The sequence below is a fragment of the Periplaneta americana genome, chromosome 8 (assembly GCF_040183065.1).
Source record: "Periplaneta americana isolate PAMFEO1 chromosome 8, P.americana_PAMFEO1_priV1, whole genome shotgun sequence".
Lineage (NCBI taxonomy): Eukaryota > Metazoa > Arthropoda > Insecta > Blattodea > Blattidae > Periplaneta > Periplaneta americana.
Window position 1 is genome coordinate 40,406,020 of NC_091124.1, and position 27,101 is coordinate 40,433,120.

The window sequence follows — 27,101 nt, forward strand, 5'->3', positions numbered from 1 at the left end:
CGCTCGGGCGCGGGTTCGATCCCCGCTTGGGCTTATTACCTGGTTGGATTTTTTCCGAGGTTTTCCCCAACTTTAAGGTGGATGCCAGGTAATGTCTGGCGAATCCTCGGCCTCATCTCGCCAAATACCATCTCGCTATCACCAATCTCATCGACGCTAAATAACCTCGTAGTTGATACAGCGTCGTTAAATAAGCAAAAAAAAAAAAAACACTTTATGGCATTATAAATTGTATGAAATAAATTCAATTCGGGATCCATAGCTGTCTTCGTATGTTCGTATCGATTAGTTGCGCCTAGCCTTGGCGTTGAGTAAAGAGTAATGAATGATCTTGCAGGTTATGTTACAAATGTTCCTTTATTTTGTTAATATAGTTTCTCTGAACCACAGAACTGTTTTATGTGATATTACAAAAGTGATACAAAATTGTTAAAGGTTGGAAATAAATGATACTTTACCTTCTGTCCTGCATTTCAGTCCTTGTTACGTGGCGCGTAGAAGCGATAACCAAGATTGCAAGCGTTCCGGTATTACGTCATTGCTTTTATCGGCACGCGTGCTATAATAAGCCAATTACGGACGATTTTCGATATTGTAACAACCTGTTTATAATGCTAGGATGGCATAAAATAATTTTTAAAAATTGTCATTTTTCGTTTTTATAGGACAAATGAAGATTCTTTTCGCAAAAAAATCACGACAACTTTCCTGTAATAAATAAGTCAACATTTACGATTTTTAAAAATCCTGCATATACCTACCTACTTCTTAGTGCATTTCTGTCACATCTCGCATTTATCGTTAATAACAAAAATATCCGTTCCTGCATATTACACTTGGTGAATAACAGAATTGTAATGAACTCTTACACTGTTTACTCGTTTTATTTCGTGAGTAGCGGCGGCGTACTCAGAAACTGCTCCACATGACAATGTAGTGCGGTGTGTAGTATTAATTAGTGTGCAGTTAATTGGCGCTCACCTGGTGAGGTTTTCGGCTCCTCTCTGTTCTATTTATAGCGGGGCTGAAACAGGTAGTGGCGGTGACGTACAACATTGTAGCATTGGTGCGCCATGTAAGGAAAGGAATGTACCTTAGCGCTGTGTCTGTGTGCACTTAAATACCAAAAGCGGAGGATGGATGGGCCTGAGCTAACAAGACCAGACATACGTGTGCGTGCTCGGACCAAGTAACAGCTTCCCCTCTGTGTGGTATGCATTTATTCCTTGTAAGGGTCTGCATGCGTAATTTTTAACATTTAAAGAAAGTTAAAAGTGAAGGAACGGGAAGATTAGAAGAGAAATAATATGGGAAAATGAGAACAACAAAAATCAGCTGCTTCACGTGCAACACTCGCATTATTTAGTCAGTAGACAACTTCTCACCAAGGTTCCCGGGTTCGAATCATTCCACTGTTGCTCCTTTGTCGACATATCGTCCTTTGATTGCTAATAATCTCACCGATACCATAGTAATTATAGTTCGGAACAAGTCACTGTATTGAATAATTTCAAGAAAAAATTGTTCCGGAGCCGGGTATCGATCCAGGGATCCTTCGCTTAGCGCGCGAACTCTCTACCGACTGAGCTACCCCAGGAACCATACACGACACCGTCACAATTCTTCCTGTAATTCTTCGTGTATGGTTCCTGGGGTAGCTCAGTCGGTAGAGCGTTCGCGCGCTAAGCGAAGGGTCCCGGGATCGATACCCGGCGCCGGAACAATTTTTCCTTGAAATTATTCAAACCTGCTTTACAGGGAGCTACTACCTGAAAGTCAGATTTATATGTCACTGTATTGATACAGCGTTGCCAACACCATGCGCTGAAATTTCCCCTAACTACTGCTTGTTTTCTCCCTAGAAAGGACTAAATTTCCCATCCCCTCGCACTTCCTCATACTCATCCTCCTTCACAATAGCCCTGCCAAGACTCTGGAATTCGCTACCTGCTAGCATCAGGGACTGTCGAAATAAAATTGAATTCAAACGCAAACTTACTAGGCACTTGGTCAGTAATTGAAACTCGTTCAGACATGGCTTCTTGTAAATAGTTCTCTTAATCTACCACAAAATATTTCAATATCCGGTAATTTCATCACTATAGAATTTTGTTATTCTAGGTTTAATTTGTAATTCAGTAAATACAAAAATATTCTTTGTTCTTAACTTCTATGATAAAATGTCTAGCTTTCATTAATCGGGTAATCTTGTCGTACTTTAATTTTTATTGTAATTGTAATTGTAAATTTAATATTAATTGTAATTTTATTCTTCATATTATAGTTGTAATCCCTTGGTAGAGGGGCAGAGAAGGCCTGACGGCCTTATCTCTACCAGGTTAATTAAATAAATACTAAATACTAAAAATACTAAATTTCCCTAAAAACTGCAAAATTATTAACGAAGAACTCAGTTATTTCAATTTTACAGGCTAATTACAGTAATGTTATGTTCTTTAACTGAGCAATTTCCTCCCAAAAAATCTCACATACATATATTTATCTGCATTATACCTGTTTTTTTTTTTTTAAGAGATGGGACATGACAGGAGCGTTGCGATCGGAAAAACAACTGAATGTTGAGTTGCCAAAGTTACAGTTCCGACGTGGCGAATGCTTCAGAGCTCTCTTGCCGACATTTATTGTGCACACAATGTTAGCATTGGTAGGCCTACGTTTCGTTTTTAATTCTCTGTCGACTTTTTAAATTTTTTTTTTATCAACGCGTCAGTTGTCAATTCATGTTTCAGCCATCTAACGCCAATTGCTAGCTTCCATCAGCTGACAGCGTGATAGTCCATATTGGCAACACAGCGCTGTAGTTCCAAGCTCGGCCGCTTAACTGTCATATCCCATCTTTAAAAAAAACAGGTATAGGAACAGTAGCTAGTATTGTGTAATAATCGCCATTTCCTCTCATTTTCATTTATATATTTTCTTTGTTTTATACAAGTAAGAAATTCAGCAGCTAATGAAGCACTCGACATACCTGTTTTGTCAAGAACAGAATGTGGAGTAATTACGCCATGTTTTTCAAATGATTTGTTTTTTGTAGAAAATTTGGTGTAGATACACTTTCAGTCAGAAAACGAGTGTTATGAGCGAGAAAATCTCAAAAATCTCCCTATATTATAGTCAGGATCAGGTAAGAACAGTTCCCAAACAGCAAATATTGCCGTCTTGTTAGTGTTGCCAACTGTTACCAGATATCACACGATCCTACGTACTGAATGACTTATTTAATTACAATACTTTACCTTTATGTTGGAAGGTTATTCTAAATAATTCAATAATTGGTAACATATTTTCGTAGGCAAACTATACGAGAAAGGTATCAACATGTTAGGTATTTTGTCTGGCAATATGAAATTCATTGGTTTGACTAAACAATTGATTGACGAGACCTAACCTAAAAATGTATTTTGTTTTTCCACATAAAATTATTAGTACTAACTCCGGAAACTTACCTAACTATAGTCTTGAATTATAACCACAACGCAACACATAAAATAACTATTATGTATTAATATTAATACTGATATTAATTAATTATTAGTATCTTCAAATTTCACTAGCTTTCAGTAACCAGTACAGAAATCTAGTACAATTTTAATTTCATGGAACTCCAGTACCGACAACAGTTGTCTCAGTTGCCAACATACCAGTTACAAAATCACTACCATTGGTAGTATTTATCAGTATCGAACTTCGAAATGAAGTTGGTAAAAGGAAATTCAACCTGCAAACTAGAAAATCACCACAATCCACTAGCATATGTAGTAATGGGGGAAAAATGGTTAGGTTTCACCCTTAGGGTATGAAGTAAGCTGACCCGGACTATACGTATCTTTTCCCTAAATCTAGGGAAATTTCCCTAGGGTTGGCGACACTGGCCTGTTGAAATGATTTGAAGCAGCTATGTTTACCGATTACGATATGGAGCGAATATTCAACAGTTTTCACATCAGCTTGATTTACGACACATGAGCTGAGATAACTGCTATTATTAGCATAATGAATGTGGGAATGCAGTCCGAATTCCCTTCTGGCCTCATTCAGACACAACAGACAGCCCGTGGAAGAGGTCAGCAGGCCATCCGAGCGGCCTACTAGCATTGTTTACAATTCAATTTAACAACAAATGGCACTTCTGATAGCGAAGAAACACAACTTCCAGCTTCAGCGGTTCGTTATCTGAGGCTGAAGTTGAGGTTCAAAACGGATGGACTCTGCTCTACCACAGACTGATAGAGGCCCGGGCCTGCATTTCGTGTTGGGAATGACGCCGCCCCCGTTATCTCGCGTGGGCCTGTGACTGACAAGGCCCGTCCAGGTGCCTGGCACCGCGTTACGTCCCAATTACTGCTACGAATCGGCTCATACATCTAATCTGCATCTCGCGTGTGTCTGCAGGTTTTGGTGTCCATCGCCGACGAGTTCCTATTATTAGGAAGGATGAATAGGGGGCAAATGTGTGAGGGTGATTAATAATAATAATAATAATAATAATAATAATAATAATAATGATTTATTTTAGCTGGCAGAGTTAAGGCCGTAAGGCCTTCTCTTCCACACAACCAGCAAAAAGTGTATATACATATGCATGAACTTACAAAGAATTCAACAATTTGATTTAGATGAGAGTTACATGTATACAAGAGTTATTTACGAATTAAGCAACAAAATACTATGAACTATTAATTAAACACTGAAATAAACTGGGTAGCAGAATTAAACTAAAATACATAGAATGTTAATATATTTCAAATTATATTAGATAATAGAAAGAGATTATTATGAGACAATTTTGAAAATACAGCACAATCAGGATGATGTCTAAAGAAAAAAAGCAACAGTGTAGTCAGTAATATTTTAAATCAGTATGATTGGAGTGAAATGCTAATAAGGTTATCTTTTAAGCTGTTCTTAAAGGTGTTTGTTGTCTTGCAGCCCCTAATACTTTGTGACAAGGAATTCCATTGACGCGAGGTGGATATTGTAAAAGATGAGGAATAACAAGATGTTCTATGAAGAGGTATATTTAGCGTGCCACAGATAAGTGATCTGGTATTTACGTCGTGGTTAGAGTATAGATAAGAGAAACGAGACGAAAGGTAATTTGGTGTTGAGGTGTGCAGAATCGAAAGAGTAAAGACAAAGAGTGTAAAGTTCTGCGTTCTTTAAGTCGGAGCCACGAGAGACTTGCGAAGGACGGTGATATGTGATCATATCGTCGGATGTTGCACACGTATCTGATGCACATATTCTGAACTCGCTGTAACTTGACTGACAGTTCAGAACTTAGATCACTTAACAAAACGTCACAATAATCGAAGTGCGGCATTACTAGGGTTTGTACTAGGGTAAGTTTTAGTTGCTGGGGCAAGAAGTTTCTCAAGCGACTCAAAGAGTGAAAGGAGGAACAGATTTTCTTTATCGTTTCTTTAACTTGAAAATTCCAACTTAGATTATTATCAAAAAAGAAGCCAAGATTTTTTACGACAGATGAATAAGGGATTAGCGTGTTGTTAAGGGTAACAACTGAAAGATTACTGTTATTAAGGGAGTTAACTAAATAATAATAATAATAATAATAATAATAATAATAATAATAATAATAATAATAATAATGTGAATGTTATGTATGTATGTATTTATTCACACTGCAATGGGTATATACCCGGTGGCAGCGGTAACTAATTACGCTCAATAATGACAATAATAAACTTATTAATTAAAAATACAATTAATAATAATACCAATAATTAATACTAGCAATATTTTATAATAATAATAATAATAATAATAATAATAATAATAATAACAGGGAATATCCCAAATTAAATGAAACGATCACTTAAAATAACATTTGAAATAAATCTAATTTGTATCTTAAACGTAAGATCGATCTAAAACCCACGAGTATGATATGTTCATATGTGCACAAGTACCTTTCAACATTACACTCATTTCGCTGTCAACTCACTCACTGCACTGGAACTACGACACATTTCACTGATTCTATCCTGATTTCACTAACACTTCAAAAACATTTCACTGTTCAAATACTTTGCACTGCCACTATAAACTATAAAGCTTCACTGACAGTAACATGTTTCACTTACACTACACACTTCACTGACACAACATAATTCTTCACTGATACAACACTTCAATAACAACATATCATTTACACCCTTTAAATACTGTGTATAATTACCGTATATTAGTAAAGTCCTTAAGCCTATTTTTATATACATTTTTGGTTGTTGGTAAAGCCTTTAGTAAGTCTGCAGGTAAAGCATTCCAGTCCCTGATAGTACGATTGAGAAAAGAAAACTTTCCAGTGTCCGTCCTCTGTCTTCTTTCCCTCAATTTATATGAGTGGTCGTTCCTTGAAGAGTAATTTGGCGGTTGCAACCTATTTTTTATTTCTCTCCAGGCAGGTTCACCTCTGTATGTTTTGAACAGTGCGCATAATCGAATTCGCGTTCTCCTGTCCGTGAGTGTGTCCCATTTTAATGGTGAATTTTTCCGACAACACTTGAGAGCCCGTTTTTGAATCTTTTCCGGTATCTTAATATGTTCTAATCTGTAAGGATCCCAACATTCAGCACCATATTCCATTACTGGACGTACTAGTGATTTATATGCAATCTCTTTGGATTTATCAGAACCTTTTCTTAGTACCCTCATCACTAAGTGTAACGCTGTGTTTGTAACGTGTTCCCCCCAGCCGAGATCGCTGCTAAATGTTATTCCGAGATATTTACATTTGTTAACTTCCGGAATGGTTTCACCCCCTAACGTATACGATGCGACTATTTTATTTCTTTTCCTTGTAAAGCTGATGGCTTTGCTCTTTAGAGAATTTATTTTCATTTTGTTGGCTATTGGCCAGTCGTTTATTCTATTGAGGTCCCAGCCACTACAGGAACTCGATAAAATACCTTGAAAATGCCTTGAATTTATAATATTGATTAGTAGAAATTGATGTGATCACTGGGAGAGCTGTAAGCCCACTCAATCCGCCCTAAATACGTACCTTATATACGAAAATCGTCGTGCGTGAATGAAGAATACGGCCATATTTCGTTAATGTAGCAGTGGGTTTCAGTGTCGCCAACATAGTAATAATACTATACACCTAATCAAACCTAACCTAACCTCTCTCATAATAACTACACACCTAATGAAACTTAACTTAACCTGTCACATAATACTACACACCTGTAGTAACATTCCTCACATTTAGTATAATTTCGTTTGCATGTATTGCTGGTCCTGCTGCTGGTGTCGGTAGCCACCTAGTGGAAGTGGATCGTGATTCCAGGAAGAAAATATGGCCACTTTCATAATAATTACATTTAATTTGTTCAGTCTATGTCTTGTGATATATTAAATGTGTTACTGTAGTAATCATTATATATATTACAATAAGAAGTGAAAGTGTCGTGGTTGTGATCAAAGTATTGAAAATTGGTTTATAGCGCCACATTGGCAGTGATAAAAGTGTGCAATATTCATTCAGTGGCTGGTGGATACTCTATATTCACCAATAATAATAATAATAATAATAATAATAATAATAATAAATTGGATAAATTGGATTAGGAAAGAACAAGAAAAGGAAGAAATTAATTACAGAGCTCCTACAAAAGACCTTTCCGGTTTCGAACACATGCATTTTACGTTCTATGAATCTGAGGTGCATGAAAATAGTACCAATGGAAAGAGAAACTCAAAAAGTTTAGTTCCTTACCTTATAGATGATGAATGTGTCCCCCTTGATAACACGGCACACATGAAGCCTATAGTGAAGTTCCACGTAGGTACGCGGATTTTCCGATCCCCAGATTATGAGGTTATGTCTGTTCACCTTATCACAAAGATGAAAAATGGCTTCGTCAGAAAACAGCACGGGACGAATAAATCCATCATCATTTTCAATTAAAGTCTGCATACTTGCGTAGAAATTTTTTCGTACCTAGTACTTTTTCGTCTGGTTTTAGGGCTTGCAGCAACTGTAGTCGGTACGGATGAGATCGCAACCGCTTGCGAAGAATCTTGCCTTAAAATCAGTGTACCATTTACGGATTGTAGGCCCACTGGATGGATTTTCACCAAACTTTGTTCGGCAATGCCGTTGCACATCAATAACCGACTGGTTCACATGAAAATCAAACTTTTCTGTCCTCTATAGCAGCCATTTCGCCTCAACAATGAACAAATTTGTTTATATGCGCTATTAGGAGGCAGTGTTACCAACTAGGAAAACAATGTTGCCAGAATTAAACTTTTTAAGTTTCTCTTTCCATTGGTGGTATTTTCATGCACCTCAGATTTATAGAAAGTAAATTACATATGTTCGAAATCGAAAAAGATCTTTTGTAGGAGCCCTGTATAAAGTAAAATAGGGACAAGAATATTACGTGAAAAAGGGAGAGAATAATAAAACGCAAGATAAAGGTAGGAAGGAAGAATAGCAAGGAAAAGAAGAAATAAAAGTAATCCTAATAAGAAATGGAAGCGAGAATGACACAAATTTGAGAGAGAGAGAGAGAGAGAGAGAGAGAGAGAGAATAATAGGGTAATAAAGGAGATGAGATTAATAAGAAAATGTGATTATAAAAGAATAAACAAAAGAATAAGATAAAATGGGAAAGGAATTCTATAATAATAATTTTATTATTCTAAGTTTGGAATGATAATTTTAAAATGGATTTGAGGGAGATGGGATATGATCACAGTCTACTATATACAGTCACGAAGCTTGAGTTTTGAGGGTGCTAGAAACAATAGACTGTGACGGTACTATTTTACATTGCCTGTAATGAGGCGATATTAGCGATCCTAGTGGTGAGCAACTATCTAATGTTTCCATATTTACTACGTATTGAGCTTCGCGACTGTATATACGTAGTAGACTGTGATATGATGGTAAGGACTGGATTAATCTTGCTCAGGATAGGGACCGATGGCGGGCTTATGTGAAGACGGCAGTGAACCTCCGGGTTTCTTAAAACCCATAAGTAAGAAAGAATTACTTTAAATTAAATGTATATCGCCAGTCCAGTATGGTTAAAATTAATATAGCCTACAGATATTCTATAATTTTCTCGATCACTCTGAATGTAGATGCAGTTCATAAATTATCGAGTTCTTTTCAAGAACATTGGATCCTACGTCAGAACTCTGAAGACCAGTTTTTGCGTCGCTACTGCTCAAGCTGGCAGTGTGTTTTTGTATCTGTTAAACATTCCTTAATTCTGATACTTCCCTTTTTTTTAACAACCTTTATTACATGATATCCTTTACTCTTTAGCATAATAATATAATCTAATAAACAAATGAATCGCGTTTCCAAGGAGAATCCAGTCATTGGAACCTTATGGGCCGTGAGAACTGTGTATTGCCCGTTTGTATATTGCGGGAACTGTGCAGTAATTGGGTGTGAGTCATTGCTCCAATCATAGTGGTTACGAGGCGACCCAACTTTCTCTGCTGCGCGAGTAAATCTTCTTGGAGGCCATTCCGAATCATGGTGCACGTGGTTGAACTGACTCGTTGTCTGAATAATAATAATTATAATAATAATAATAATAATAATAATAATAATAATAATAATAATAATAATAATAATAATAATAATAACAATAATAATAATAATAACAATAATAATAATATAATCAGGTGCTTAAATATGAATAAATGGGATGTTACACGTGTAATATTCATATTTTTTAACTATTTGTCATTCACCCATATGAAGCCTGTTGTGTAGTCCAATTTACTGACAAGAATCACTGGCCAGGGTGCGCTTTAGGAGGCTGGTCTACGCTACACCCTCGATGAGATGATGATGATGATGATGATGATGATGATGATGATGATGATGATGATGATGACGATGACGATGACGATGACGGAATGCCACAAGGGAACCAAACTCCCAGAGAAAACCCTACACAGGTGTTACCTGGACCACGGGCTTGCCCAACACAAGTTATAAATCGAAGGTATGCGGGGAATGGAACCTGGGTCCACAAGAATATAAGTTCAGTGTTCTAGCCATTAGACCACCGTGGCGGCTATAGTTCCTTGACTTTTCTTTCCCATCATATGAAGTACAGAAAAAAATATTGCAAGACTGCAAAAATAAGTTATTTTTTAGACACCCATTCCTAAAAGAAGATCTTTTAAGCCACTGGTGTAGCTAAGGCGCTTGCCTGCCGTTGTGGAATTGCGCTCGGGCGCGGGTTCGATTCCCGCTAGGGCTGATTATCTGGGTTTTTTTCGAGGTTTTCCCCAACCGTAAGGCGAATGTCAGGTAATCTATGCTAATCCTCGGCCTCATCTCGCCAAATACCATATCGCGCTGTCACCAATCCCATCGACGCTAAATAACCTAGTGGTTGAGACAGCGTCGGTAAATAACCAAGTAAAAAATATATTTTTTTTTTATCGCTAGGCAAGCGTGTTAAAACTGACTATTATCGGTAGCGTGCGAAAAATACTTTTAACACTGACTTTCAACTCTTTATGCCGATTGTCATTTGTTCCTATTTCGAAATTCATCATCACAATATCCTCCGGTCTTCGAAGATGGCATTTAGTATTCAATAGGCCTAATAAAATTGTCTCACAAAAGAAACGTAAGAAATAAGTCAGGATTGACACTCCTCAATTGTTGCTACTAGTGCTGCTTATGATTAGGTTTTCTCCAGAGCGGTTGTTTGCGCGCTTTCAATCGGAGACATCCGGTTACCTCCGATTGATGCCGCGCAGGTTGTATATGTGCTGTGGCGCAGACATACACTTTCCGCTGAGCATTCCTTTAATCGGATCAGGTAGTGATTCGAGTCCGCTGACGTCCGCGTATCTTTTAAAATAAGTTCTAATTTGTTGTTGTTTAATCTCTCTTTTATGTTAATCTCTCTCTCTTTCTTCGGCTCTTTTTTTCTTGTGTTGCTTAAAGTGCTACGTTAGCTCACAGATTTTTTTTTCTAGTTTTGAAATTCATAGTATTAGTTTTATGTCATTGATCAAATTAATAACATTCAATCTAACTGCAGAAGTAAAGCTTTCCAATAGCTAATGTAAACATTTATACTTTAATTCTCCTAGAAACTCTCGTTTAATCGCAAACAGTGTTTGTCAATTATTATTGTAATCGGTTTAGTTTAACGTAAAATATATTAAGGGAGCTTCAGAATGGAACAAAAGAAACGTGGGCTATCAGTGGGTTAAAGTTTACTGTCCAACATAATTTATTCAGATTCTTCACCGGACAGGATTGTGATTATTGTGTTAAAGGGTGTCAGCATTTGAACTTCGTCTTGTAAATATTTCATATGTTTTTTATTGCCTCGAAAGTTACGTTTTAGAGAAATTTGAAGCCTTTTTCCTAGACTGTGAGACTTTGGAAACAATAGCACCAAAACAATTTAAAAAGAAATCGTATCAAATGTTTTGCGTAATTGTTTTCATCAAGTTCGCGATTGTGCGATCGCTTCAAATGGTCTAACAAATTCGAAGTTCCACCACCCTTAGAGTAAATTCACCCACAAAGTTTACAGCGTGCGACTTTATTATTATCTTCAACAAAATTAAAGAATTTCCATCCGACGGATATCCGATTTGGTGCCATTTTATTCCACTCAACTACTGTTAGTCCATACGCGTCGGTCGTCCTTGAGCTAACTGTCACTTCGCTCCGAACCACCGCATCCCTCCGTAGTCCCCTGTTCCACCTTCGATAGTACCGGAGATCACCGGTGGAGAGCTTTATTCGTAATCGTCGATTCCTCCGCGGTAGTAGTCACTCCGATGAGCAGTACTGGTTGCTACATACAGGTGGACTCCCATCAAGACTCGCTCCAAATTTTAATTCCGTATCTGTACGTACAAGCTTGGCAAGATCGTCATTTTTAATCTCGTGAGAACAGGTTTACAAGATTTTATGTTTGCCGTATCCATCATTCCAGTAATTCTAATTTTAATCATGACATGGCCGTTAGCAGAATTAGCGGCGTTAGTGGCCGAATCTACGCATGCTCTTTTTCGTTATTTTTCTGTTATTGCTTTCCCGCCTTTTCCTACTTATTTTTCGTTTTCTTCTCATTTCCTTCAAATCGAATTCTTCATCCAGAGATAGTTGTGACTCCTTGTGCTCTCTGTTGTTCTACTGTTGAATGGTTTAGGAATAATTCTGCACATTCAGAAGGCGCGGGATTGAACAGTCACGAACACACACGCCGTGGGCCGTGGGTTCAAGGTCCAGTCTTCACCGTAGGAGTGGTAAGTGTCCAAATTGCAGCACTCTGCCAAGCATACCTTCCTACAGTAGCGTTATGACATTTAGCACTCCGGGAAGTCATTACAGAGTTCGCAACCAGCAAGAGTTGCCATATTTTGTTTCCTGGCGTGTGTTTGTTTAGAGACGATGTTTGTTTTGGAGGCCGGTAGTAGGTCAGAGGGTGATCTTGAACGAGGAGGAGAAATTAGAAAGGAAGTTGTCATCGTTTATTTAAAGCCGTGACACTCGGAACGCCACACAATTGGAATGACTGTGGATATTCACACGATACATGTGAGAGAGGGACGCCATTGAAAAAAAAAAAAACATGGGTTTTGTTTTGATTCTGAATTTTGCGGCGACTTACCGCAAAGAATGGGGATGACTGGCGAAGTGTGGAAGGACACTCTTCTGCCATGTGATTGATGCATGCAGAGGGTCATTATAAATACGTATGGAATTTCTGACTATTCAACCGGTACTTGTACAGAGACCAAAGATTCATATGTAGCCTATTTATTAATGGTCTGCAGCAGCAAAAGCAAAATTCTGCTTGTTGATTTTCAACAAATATAGTAAGAAGAAGAAGAAGAAGAAGAGATAAGATACTGTACCCAGAATATGTTGTTACATTAACCTGTATCTTCTGCAAGTATTTTTTTAGGAAGTAAGTGTGTTATATAGCGGAAAAAGCTGCTGGCTGATTTTGATTAATATTAATATTTGAGTGTAAACAACATTTATGCTCGACCATGCCGAAATGTAGTAATTATACACCTGGTAATAGCCCTTTAATGCACCTCATTAAAGTACACCTATTCATTATAATTCAGTTGTTTAGCCAATGAAAAATCACCTTTGTACTGACTGTACCATTATAAAACCGCAAGCATCGATTATTCTCGGATATGCAATCGAAAGACAATTAGCGAAAAGTCACGGAGGCTGGAAATCCAATACTGTCGCTGAAGGTTATGTTCTGTTACTACAATAATTAGCGTTAATTGTAAATAATATTCAAATAAATTCAATTTGTCATCTCGTTTTTCAATTCTAAATCAATTTCCAGGTTATATCAAGCCTAATCTTCATGTTATTCTCTAGATTATATCAAGGTCAATGACATTCGTGTTTCGGAAAAAATCAATACTTTCGCGTCTGCGCACATCTCACAATTTACGAGCTATGCACAAGGTCAGTTCCGCTCTTCAGTCAGATACGAATAAAATGAATACTTCTGAATAATTTCAAATTAGAAATATAGTCGAGCATAAAAAGTCGTATGAAACTTGCCTATAATGGTAATTAAGACGCTCGTATGAAAATTATGAAACTCGCTTGCGCTCGTTTCATAAACAAACATACTCGCGTCTTAATTACTATAATTATAGGCTCGTTGCATAATGTACTATTTTAGTATAATATTCATCATGATTGTGAAACTGCCCCTTATGTGATGTAGAACAATTTTTATTTTTACTTCCGTTGAGGCTTTCGCTCACCATAATATTACGTTTCCATATAGCTGTGTTGGAAAGAGTGAATGAAGAAAGAATGATGCTGAAACTGATCAGAAAGAGAGAAAGGATTTGTATGGATCACTGGCTAAGAATAAACTGCCTAAAGATATCAAATAATAGACGACATTATGATATATGGAGCATATGCGGAGACTAAGAGGAAGGCAGAAAATGGGAAAGATTGGAAAATGCTGGAACTGCCCTTGGACAGAACACTATGAATTAATTAATTAATTAAATTAATTAATTAATTAATTAATGTAGTTCTAGAAACGATTGCCTATCTGGCATAACACACGACTGAGGAAAGCACACTAATCCGTTGTGGCAGCATAAATTAATATGGTCATTCACGATCACTGCTCCAAATGCAATGCTTGACAATGACTACATATATCATTTATTGGACTACATCATTATGCTTACACTGTCTTCATTCACAATTTCCCCGTCTTTATGCATTGTTCATGGTACCAACGTCATTCATATAGACAACGTGTTTCATATCTTTAAACACTAATATACGAGTATCTGTAAGTCCTACCACGTTTCCTTGGACGGCCAAGGGAAATCATTATTAAAAGATCGCATTGTAATGCAGTAAGAATCACAAAATCTTTTCTTCCACCATTAACATTTTCACACGACGTACTTCATTTACAATTTTCTGTAAAACGAAGGCACCAATCTCAAATGTATATTCTGTAAAACAAAAGAAAGAAGGATCAATCTCAACCGTATATAATTTAATATTCAAATTTTAACAAAGTTTTTCCCGCAATCACGACGTTAATAGCTTTCGATTAAGGCGTCACACAACCTCATAGGTTAGTTTTCTAAAAATTTTCATGTCAAGTTTAAATTAAATAGTTTATAGGCTAGATGTTGTAGACCTACTTTCATTTGTTCATATTTAAATGCCCTATAACAATGCAACCTTTAACGACCTTCGAAATTCTACGTATGTCCAGCTTAGAAATGCTTGCAAAAACCACCGCCTGCTCAAACGCATCCGATGGATGCGTAGATGCATTCGAGCAGGCGCTGGCAAAAACACATATATTCATTCGCGAAAAATGAAATAGTTCTTATCATTTTCTTAAATTTTACAGCTCCTGTGAATTTCATTAGCAAAATTGTATTAAGCATTGAATATTGAACATTTTGATCACATTTTAGCTATATGCAGGGAAGTTTTTTAAAATTAAGAGAGTTACTATTTATTTATTTATTTATTTATTTATTTATTTATTTATTTATTTATTTATTTATTTATTTACTTCAAAGTTGGATAGTTGGCAGGAGGATTGACTAGCCTTTGTTTTACTGTTGCAGGCACAAAGAAGATGGAGTACAAGACACGCCAGTGGCACGAGAAGTGCTTCTGCTGCTGTGTGTGCAAGACAGCCATAGGAACCAAGAGCTTCATCCCGCGTGAACAGGAGATCTACTGCGCCACCTGCTACGAGGAGAAGTTCGCAACCCGCTGCGTCAAGTGCAACAAGGTGCGTAGATTTAAACACACTTCCTCGCCTGAAGAGGCAGAAGAGGTAGCTCAATGTTAGTGGTAAAACGCTAAACCACAGTCTACTATATACAGTCACGAAGCTTGAGTTTTGAGGATGCTATAATCTTTTCGCTGTAAGAAAAATCCTAATGTAAACAATAGCACGTGACTGAAGTGAGGCTTCATTGGCCACTGTTTGGCGCCATAGATTCTCAGTACGTGTTCCCGCCTACTGTTGTACATTCTGTTTCATGTTAAACATTTCCCGTTACTCGTCAAGTAAGCCTAACCTCACTACTATGCATTCGTTTGCTTAGGAAGCATTTACTTTATAATTACTGCAATTAAATTATTTTTAAGTCTTATGTCTTCACAATGGACAGTTGAGGATACCAAAGCCATACTTAAGTACCACGTGCTTACGTGAACAACTACGAGCTCAAGTGACGCCAGGTTGTTACAAGAACAGACTACCTCGGTATTACTGTTGGTATTCATCCGCGTTCATAGTACATAACAAAATATAAAAGTAGCTTTTCTATTACATAGCGTTTTACATATGAGTTTAACAACTAGAATCCAACTTTTTATTTCCAAATAATACAAGATTATGGTTTCCAAATACGAACTATATTTTCCTATGTCATGTAAGTGTTTCGACTGGGAGCCAATCACGGGTATGACAGCAACGTGCTTATGTTTACATTAGGATTTTTCTTACAGCGAAAACAGTATAGAAACAATTGACTGTGACGGTACTATTTTGCATTGCCTGTAATGAGGCGATATTAGCGATCCTAGTGGTGAGCAACTGTCTAATGTTTGCATATTTACTACGTATTGAGCTTCGCGACTGTATATAGTAGACTGTGGCTAAACTCCCATGCGGTGGGAGGGGAGGTCCGGGTTAAAATCCTGGCGTTATCCAATCTGATCGCTGTTTTGGTGGTTTCCTAAATGGTAAATAACTAGGAATCCAGTTATTTTAGTGGCAAATGCCAGATTGGTCCCTCTTTCTCTACAAAGTTACAGACAATGACTCCATAGTTGTCAATTGACTACTCAGATACAGCCAATATAGTCTCGACGCTGTTATTCCCGGCGTGACTCCTCCTCTTTGCTTACGTCTTAGGAAGTGAAGGCTCTATAAAGTTTAGGTAGGTAGCATCGTTCGCCATTTTTGTTCTTTCGTTGCCTACCACATGAATCTATTTGCCACACCGTTAAACATTATCATGTCGTAGCTCCTATGATAATAAATCAAACGCACTGTAATTCAGCAAATAATTGAACGGCAAATAATGTGTGCATTCTGCGAACGCCAATGAAAGAGCTAAAATGGCTGGCGATTATATTAAGTATTTATCGAGCCTTAGGAAATTCATAACGTCTTCATAGCGAATCACAAGACGCACACGTTTAAATGTAGCAGACCTGCAACGTGATTGGCTGCCGGAAATCAGAGCGACGGGACTATAGATGGCAATACACGAAAAGAAGTTAATCAACTGCACTGCTGAATACATGCTGGTAGACGGCAACATGTCCTAAACCTGCTTGTATACGATCAATTATTTCTTTACAAGAGAATTTATCAAAGATTGATCAGTATTGAAAAAGAATTGCATAGACCAGCGGTTTCATAAACTTCTTAGAGTTCGAGGACCCTTCTCATGTGATCTGCATTTTACCGAATCCCCTTTTTATACGGAGGAGGAGCTCGAAGGTTTACACCTCAGACTTATTGTGCTTACCACTGCTGTTTTGTGAATGATATGTTATTTGTCTTTTATGTAAACCTTGACTTCAACAAAATTTCGGTTAAGTATCTCTAGTTTTCTAACTTTTGAATAGGCGAACCTCTCTATTTGAAGTGACTGTTAACCTCGGTGTAATTCAGCCTCTTGACTCTACCTAACATTATTGTTCTAGTTGCATTTGTTTCACAATTTTTCACCACTTTGCTGGAATCTTTAGAACCTTGCAACGGTTTTAAAATGTCCTGGTTCTCTTTTCGACGTGAATATGTACTTAAAAGCAGACCGATATAATAATAATAATAATAATAATAATAATAATAATGATATATTACAGACGTGGAGAAATTATTAGCAAAAATGTGCGTTTTTGTGACATATTTTTACAAAATTTGACTTTTCAATTTAGACTACTATTGACATTTTTATGATTATAATACTCAGAAATATGTAAAAATGTCAGCTGCAGTCAAAATTGAAAAGTAAAATTTTGTAAAATTATACAATAAAAATAGTCAGTTTTGCTAATAATTTGTCCACGTCTGTACAATTATTATTATCATTATTATTATTATTATTATTATTATTATTATTATTATTATTATTATTATTATTATTCATTTATTTATTTAATCTGGCAGAGCTAAGGTCAGTAGGCCTTCTCTTCCGCCCAGCCAGACTCTAATTCTAATTGAATACAATTTGTTACATAGTTATTACCAGGGAAAGGATTTATATGTAAATACATATTTACTTATAAAGCTAATATAATTTATATTTTGCATTATCTTTATGTTTCACAATGTGTAGGGTTGAAAAATCCTACTTTTATTTTCCATATTTTTCCATATTTTAGAGTTTAGTACATATTTTCGTTAATTTCCATATATTTTCCATATTTCATATAAAACAGTCCATATTATATTAGGTTTAACAATAAAACAAAACAAAATTCCATTAACTTTTAAAAATACATTTCAACAATAGAGATTTAAACACATGTTCAGTAATCCCTTTAACATCAGAGTTATTTGAAAATTAGCAGTCCTATCAACAATGGGAAAGTAAGTTACAAAACTGTATTAATTTAATTTAAAATTTTTAACAGACTTCAGTTGTGCAGCTCAACAGTTAAATGCCAGTCAGAGTACACATAGGTTCAGTTTTGTAAATCATACTATAAAGACGGTAAATATGCCAAAAGTACGTCATTCAGTCAATTTAAAATCAAAACTAACAAGTTACATTTCAGAATTTAAAGAAGATGGTTTATCAACTGACAATAAAATATTATTTTGTAATTTGTGTCAGTGTGCAGTATCATCTACACAAAAGTTCCTGGTGCAACAACACATTACAACTAGTAAACATCAGGCCAACAAACAACTAAATTCCAAGCAGAGACAATTGTTTTTAACACAACCAACAACATCGAATGTAAGATCTGAGTTTAACATCGACCTGTGCCGTTCTCTCATCTCTGCTGATATTCCTCTCTACAAACTAAAGAATAAGGTCTTCAGGGAATTCCTTGAAAAATATACTCAACATACAATCCCGGATGAGTCAACACTTAGGAAGACGTATGCTCCATCCATCTACGATGAGACAATACAGAAGATAAGAGATGAAATTAAAGATAGTTCAATTTGGGTTTCCATTGATGAGACTCCCGACAAAGAAGGTAGACTTGTTGGTAATGTAGTTATCGGTTTGTTAAGTGAACAATATTCTGAACGAATTCTTTTACATTGTGATGTTCTAGAAAAGTGCAATAACAAAACTATAGTTAAACTGTTCAACGAAGCTATGGGTATCCTGTGGCCAAAGGGTATTATGTACGATAATGTGTTATTCTTTATTAGCGATGCTGCCCCTTATATGGTCAAAGCTGGACAAGCATTATCTGTTGTATATCCTAAATTGACTCATTTTACTTGTGTGGCGCATGCATTTCATCGTGTGGCAGAAGTGGTCAGAGACAATTTCCCTAAAGTAGATTTGTTGATTTCATCAGTGAAAAAAGTATTTCTCAAAGCTCCCAGTAGAGTTAACGTGTTGAAAGAAATGTACCCTGAAATTCCATTGCCACCAAAGCCAATTTTAACTAGATGGGGTACATGGCTAGAAGCAGTTGAATATTATGCCGAACATATAGACTCTATTAACAATGTTCTCCTTGCATTGGACTCTGAAGATGCAGTCTCAATTGATACTGCGAAAACAGTTACCTGTGACATAAGTGTGAAGAATGACTTAGCTCACATTCAGCATACATTTTCATGCATCATAAAAACGCTCAAAAGTCTCCAAAATAGGCACCTTTCACTATCTGAAAGTTTTGAAATTATAAATAGTACTGTGGAACAACTGAATCGTGGTAGAGGTAAAGTTGCAGATGCAGTAAGAGCTAAGGTGGACACTGTACTTTCAAAAAACCCTGGATATGAAGAACTACAAAAGGTTGTTGCTGTGATGAGTGGTGAATCAACAGTGAAGATTAACTTGGACTTATCCCCAGCAGACATTGTGAAATTGAATTATGTACCAGTTACTTCTTGTGACGTCGAACGCTCTTTTAGTCAGTATAAATCTATCCTCAGAGACAATAGAAGAAGATTCACTTTTCAGCACTTGAAAGAAATGTTTGTAACCTATTGTTATGGTAACAGACAATAAAAATTGTGTTTTGTTGAAACTACATTGGAAGATAAGGTACGTCCATTATATTTTTTGTTTAGTTTGATTAAAATGTACCAATATTTAACGTACATAGTCATTTTTTTTATAATTTTAAGTCCATATTTAATTCCATATTTTGGTAAAAATCCATATTTAATTCCATATTTTGGTAAAAATAACTACATATATATTTACATATTTCATATATTTTTAGTCCATATAAATCCGTTCCCTGGTTATTACATTAATATCTAGACCATAAAAATATATGGAGTACCAGAACAAAAACGGCGTTGTAACATTTTGAGAGTGATCCATTCTGACATCATAACTTCGTGATTAATAACCTGTTGAAATGAATGTGGCCTCGTTCGATCGGGTATACTACTACGATGCGAGCATGAACTTAGTGGGGGACCCGCGGCGACTGGCGGCCATTTTGGGGATGTGCGAAATTTTCTGGGCAGTAGGCCTCCGATGTGATAACGCCTGATTTTGGCGCTGAACGAAAGATCTCGTCTAGATTCACGTAAAACTCACAGTTTTGTCCTCGACACAGCCACACCTCGATTATTTATATTATTACAGAATTTCTGCCGATGGCAAGAGTGATATGAACAAGTACTTAATAGAAAATAATCATAAATGTGAATAATTTCAAGGGAAAAATTGTTCCAGGGTGGGGTATCGACCCTTCGCTTAGCGCACGAATGCTCTACCGACTGAGCTACCCAGGAATTACATCCGCTCCGGAACAGTTTTTCCCTTGAAATTATTCAAGTCTGCTTCACAGGCAGCTTTACCTGAAAGCCAGATTTGCATAATCATAAATGTGGTTGCAGATTATCACGAGTGGCGGCGTGACCTACAAGAACGAGCCGTGGCACCGCGAGTGCTTCACGTGCACCCACTGCAACACGTCGCTGGCAGGGCAGCGCTTCACGTCCCGCGACGAGAAGCCCTACTGTGCTGATTGCTTCGGCGAGCTCTTCGCCAAGAGGTGCACCGCCTGCTCCAAGCCCATTACAGGTAATACATCGGCATTATTAAACACATACCACCATCGTTACCATTATCACCATTATGATCATCACTGTTACCACTATCGTTACCATTACCACCGCCAATATCATCACAGTTACCAGCATCATCACAATCACCACCGCCATTACCGCTATCATTAACCATTACCGCAGCCATTAGCACCACAGTTACCACCACCATCACCATTAATGTTATGTTTTATTTAATGACGCTCGCAACTGCCGAGGTTATATCAGCGTCGCCGGTATGCCGGAATTTTGTCCCGCAGAAGTTCATGTCTACTGACATGAGCCTGTCGCATTTAAGCACACTAAAATACCATCGACCTGGCCCGGGATCGAGCCCGCAACCTCGGGCATAGAAGGCCAGCGCTATACCGACTGCGCCAACCAGGCCGATCCATCACCAATATCATTACAGTACTATTACCACCAATATTATTATATCACCATTATCACCACCGTTACCATTACACCATCATAATCTCCACCGCCATTACCATTATCATTAAACGTTATCACCGCCATTATCATCACAGTTACCACGACCATCACCATTATCATCACTGTTACACCACCATTATCGTTATTTCACTGTTACCATCACTGTTACCATCACTGTTACCATCACTGTTACCATCACTGTTACCATTATCATTACCATTATTGCCACCGTTATCATTCATTCAGTCAGTCATTCATTCATTCATTCATTCATCCAGTGTTCTGCCCATAGGTAGGTCTTTCACTGCAAACCCAGCTTTCTCCAATATTTCCTATTTTCTGCCTTCCTCTTTGTCTCCTCATATGATCCATGTATCTTAATGTCGTCTATCATCTGATATCTTCTTCTGCCCCGAACACTTCTCCCGTTCACCATTCCTTCCAGTGCATCCTTCAGTAGGCAGTTTCTTCTCAACCAGTGACCCAACCAATTCCTTTCCTCTTCCTGATCAGTTTCAGCATCATTCTTTCTTCACCCACTCTTTCAAGCACAGCTTAATTTCTTATTCTGTCTGTCCACTTCACATGTTCCATTCTTCTCCATATCCACATTTCAGTCCACACCTGTGGAGTAATGGTTAGCGTGTCTGGTCGCGAAACCAGGTTGCCCGGGTTCGAATCCCGATCGGGGCAAGTTACCTGGTTGAGGTTTTTTCAGGGGTTTTCCCTCAACTCAATCCTCATATCACTTTCATCTCATTCAGACGCTAAATAACCTAAGATCTTGATACAGCGTCGTAAAATAACCTACTAAAAAAACTCCACATTTCAAATGCTTCTATTCACTTCTCTTCAGTTCGTCGTAATGTTCATGTTTCTACCCCATACAATGCCACACTCCACACAAAGCACTTCATAGTCTCTTCCTTAGTTCTTTTTCCAGAGGTCTGCAGAAGATGCTCCTTTTTCTATTAAAAGCTTCCTTTGCCATTGTGCTATTCTTCTTTGACTTCCTGGCAGCAGCTCATGTTACTGCTTACAGTATTTGAAGCTGTCCACTTGCCCTACTGCCTCATTTAGAATTCGCAAGTTTACCTTCTTTATTTTTCTTCCTATCTCTTCTGACAAAGGAAAAATTGTACAGTCTGTACAAAAGACACCAAATCACCTGGAAATGTACAAAAACTTGCCCAGACATGTTCAAACATTTTTAACAAGAGCCAGAACAGGTCACATTGTCACACAATTGTACATACCGGTGCACCGATTTCACATTTCTGATAATCCTACTTGTCTGTGGTGTAATAATCATGATGAAGATCTGGAACACATTCTTCTATACTGTCCATCCATAAACCACAAAAGAAGTAAATTAAAATCATCAGTACTAGTTGCAGAAGACACAGCCCTGCAGTATACATTGACTAAACCCCAACTCTGGCTACTAGCAACAGGCATCTGTAATGAACACCGTTCAAAATACCCCTCATTTCTCGTGAAAAACAACAACTGAATAGACTACAGTGAACTATAGTGGACTTCATGTTGTCAGCAAACAGCTGGATACATTAAGAAGATTGATTTATTTTTCTTCCTATAACCATGATCTTCGTCTTATCCACCGCCATTTCCATTATCATTAACCATTACCATCATCATCACAATTACCGCCACTATTACCATATTCATCATTACGACCATTTAAGTCATAGTCATAATCACCGCTTCATGGTGATTTGTAATCGTTGCAGGTATCGGTGGCACTCGATTCATCTCTTTCGAAGACCGCCACTGGCACAATGATTGCTTCATCTGCGCTTCTTGCAAGACATCCCTGGTCGGACGAGGGTTCATCACTGATGCTGATGACATCATCTGCCCCGAGTGTGCCAAGCAGAAGCTGATGTGAACAGCCAGCCTACTCTGAGTAGTGAAGAAATACACTTGTAACACCAGAGTTCACTTAATCTCTATCACATAAAGCACTCACTTGCTATTTATATATTATGTATTACAATTGAGCATATTTTAGGAACAATATTGCCAACTGAATCATAGATCAAAGAAATATATTTTTTAAAATATTCAACGAAAGGATTTATGTTTCATACTTCATAGTACTTTTTCCTCTCATTTTTTTTTTAATTCATGGAGACATAATTATTAGATCCGATGATAAGTGTAACAGTATGGTAATAGTCAACAAAAATATAAAACAGGAAGATGCGGTATCAAAATAATCATTTGCCTTTTCTTAACTCTCTAGTTTCATGCTGATGTTTCGTCTCATATGTTGCTAGGTATCATTTCTCTCTTTTTTCCTAATTAATGGTTATTATGGTTAGTAGGCTTTAACCAGTTTGCCATATTGACAGCATTAGTTACTATAACCAATAATTAATTAAATTATATTGGATGAATATCATCATATTTGAGGGGATTTTTATATATAGGTCGTATTGTGTTGTTATGTCAACATGGATGATTTTTATAGTAAGGTTCATAATGATAAGATTGTTAATTTTTGATGACAAAATTCCAATCATAAAGTAATTTGGAATTTTTTAATGTATGATTCTTCTGTACAAAGATGTTTTTTTCTTTGAAATAAAATGAAGTTTTTAATAGTCGCAAAACACCCAAAATGTTGGATAATATAATTTGTAAACAGTTTGAATGTGGTGGGTTTTGTTACTTTTTTTGCGATATTTAAATGGATGAATAAAATAAACATAAATATGTTTAATTAGCTGTGTGCATAATAGTGTTGACATGTACTGTTATGCTTTTTATATCATAGGAATTCTTGGGGAAGTCTTGATAACTTGCCTTAAAGTTTTTATTAATAGAATTCAGGCTATTCCATTCCATGATGGTACATTAGTCCATGAACCGCACCCAATCAATACAATTTGCAGTTTTAAAAACGTGTAAATTATAGGTAAAATGTATTTTCTTAGTTAATAAATAAGAATGCAATTATATCTTAATTGTGTGTTAGGTTAAGGAATCATAAATTTAGAATAAAATTTTAGAATATATATTGAATGAGCATAGGGTTTGATTGGGACGGCATTTTGTCTGTATGAAAAGGTATATTACAAACTAACAAAGAAAATGTATTGTGATTTGTACCACGAAGAAAATATTTGGGAAGATAAATAAGCAGGGGAAAGGGGAAAGCTTTATAAAAATGTATTGCACTAACACTAAAAATGAGCTGTTACGCCCATATTGCTTGCATATTTAGGATATGACCAGACCCGCACACGTACACACTTGACATACATACATACACGCATACAGACGTACACATGCACACAAATGCAACATATGATCATTTTCCCACTTACAAAAACGTACACAATAAATGAGAACCACAAGTGAAACACATTTTTTTATGATTATTTACAAACTTACACAATAATAAAACACTTGTTACGTAAAATATGTTATATGTGATAATAATATAGTTACTTTATTTGGATGAGGTGGCCTTAATGTTTGGTATACTTGCAGTTTTGAATTTTTGATAATTGTATCATCGGATTCTTGGTGGTTGTAATGGGTTTAAAAATGTGACTAAAACATCCGTCCCATAAAAGATTATTTGCCTACGATGAAATGTCAAGAAACAAAACTGCAAGTTCCCATATCAAAAACTTATTTGATCACTTCTATAAAGTAGTGAAAATAACTGAAAGTAACTTACTTTTTGACATTTGATTGTCCAAATATCAAAAAGGAAACGACAAGAAAATAAACTATTTTGTGCTACATCAGTTTCCTACTATAAGAATATATATTTTTGTTTTGCTTTCATGTGTCAACATAGACCATTATAGGTACATTTTTAGTTTAGATCCATATGTATGCATTTATTTGTATAGAAGAGGTAATATTTTGTGGTGATGTGTAACAAATTGAAAGTGTGAACAAAAAATGTTATTATTATCCAAGGGTGCTACGTCATATGGGTAGAGGAAAGTGTTGACAAAATTGTATTAATTTAACTACATTACTTTTTATTATGAAAAATAATTGTTTCTTACGATTTGTTGCAAATAATAATGATGTGTTGCTTTGTATATGACTTTCTAGTCAAGTTGGCCACACTGATGTTGTTCACATAGGATTGTTTGACTGGCATATGCTGATGCATATTATTGCTTTCTGTTATTTTTTTCCCTCCCTTTTTAGAATGGCTTTTTAACACACAAAGAATATATCCAGCTGTCATTCATGTTACTTATGCTATTTTATGAATACAAATTAAAAAGTGTATATTCTGTTCATAAAACATCATTAATAAAGAAATGCAACTCGAAGTAATGTATTGCTTTGTCCGCAGCTTTGCAGCTTTTAAAACAGAAATTAATCTTTTATCCTTTGTAAACAGAAAATTAAGAATAGACGCAAAATAGTCCTGGCACTAACATAATAATTTTTGTTGTAAGACAAAAAATTACTCTACAAACAGAAGTGATTTTATCACACCGATATATACAGGGTGGAAGCGAAATAATCTTGCAGATTGAAAGGGACGATAGGGTACACGTAAATGAATAGAAAATCTGTATTAAGTTTTGAGATTAAATGCACGGTTAATTAGAAAATTGAGTTGGAAATTTCAGCAGTCTGGCAACATGGCCCCTTCTCGTAATACAGATGTAATTAAATTATTATTAAATCATGTTTTATTTAATGACGCTTTCAACCGCCAAGGTTATATCAGCATCGACAGTGTGCCAAAATTTTGTCCCGTAGGAGGTTCGTTTACATACCAGTAAATCTACAGACATGACCCTGTCGCATTTAAGCACACTTAAATGCCATCTCCCCAACTGGTATTGAACCTGCAACCTCGGGCACAGAAGGCCAGCATTCTACTGACTGCTCCACCCATGCCAACAATACAGATGTAAGAGGCCAACGAACATAGGTCTGTCTGCCTGGGTGAACTACCTCCCATCTCCCTCTTCGACTACAACGTTGCAATCTGTTCGCATTATTCAGTGGCTTGAAATTAGTGGTTTTTTAAATGTGGCTTGAAATTAGTGGCTTTTTAATTAAATTTACACTAAAACCGTCCATGCTATTGAAATATGCTGGAGGAATAAATGATTCTTTATTAGATTTTCTATCGGTGTGATTAGTGTAATATGTTACTATAGTTGTTTTTTTTAAAGATGGGACATGACAGTTAAGCGGCCGAGCTTGGAACTACAGTGCTATGTTGCCAATATGGACTACCATGCTGCCTGCTGATGGAAGCTATAGTTCCCATCGCTCTAATTTCCGGCAGCCAATCGCATTGTAGGTCAGCTACATTTAAACGTGTGCGTCTTGTGATTCGCTGATTCATTTCTTAAGGCTCGATAAATACTTAATATAATCGCCAGCCATTTTAGCTCTTTTTTTGGCGTTCGCAGAAAGCACATGAAGACGTTATTTGCCGCTCAATTATTTGATGAATTACATTGCGTTTGATTTATTATCATAGGAGCTACGACATGATAATGTTTAACAGTGTGTCAAATAGATTCCTTGTATGGTAGCTCGGCAATGTGAGAACAAAAATGGCGAATGATACTACCTACCTACTACTACTAGTAGATTTTATAGAGCCTTTACTTTCTAAGACGTAAGCAAAGGGGCGGAGTCACGCTGGAAATAACAGCGTCGGGACTATAGCAATTTAGTTTAAGATGGCTGACGTTAAAACATTCATTGAGAATTGACGCGAAGGTAAGAAAACAATACAAAAATCGACAGAGAATCAAACACGAAACATACCAATGCTAACATTGTGTGCACAATAATGTCGGCAAGAGAGCTATTAAGCACTCG

At 36.6% G+C, this 27,101-nt stretch overlaps 1 protein-coding gene across 6 annotated transcripts in view; it reads left to right on the top strand.

Annotated features, from left to right (window-relative positions):
• Window positions 1–25,579, top strand: part of Lmpt (four and a half LIM domains protein limpet) — a 964,594-nt gene extending 939,015 nt beyond the window's left edge. For all 6 annotated transcript variants that reach the window (XM_069832785.1, XM_069832782.1, XM_069832786.1 and 3 more), the window contains 3 exons: window positions 15,154–15,323; window positions 20,607–20,793; window positions 23,003–25,579. In XM_069832785.1, coding sequence (XP_069688886.1) covers window positions 15,154–15,323; window positions 20,607–20,793; window positions 23,003–23,160 — 515 coding nt within the window. In that variant the 3' untranslated portion in view covers window positions 23,161–25,579. The remainder of the gene's footprint in view (window positions 1–15,153; window positions 15,324–20,606; window positions 20,794–23,002) is intronic.
• Window positions 25,580–27,101: the final 1,522 nt, after the last annotated feature.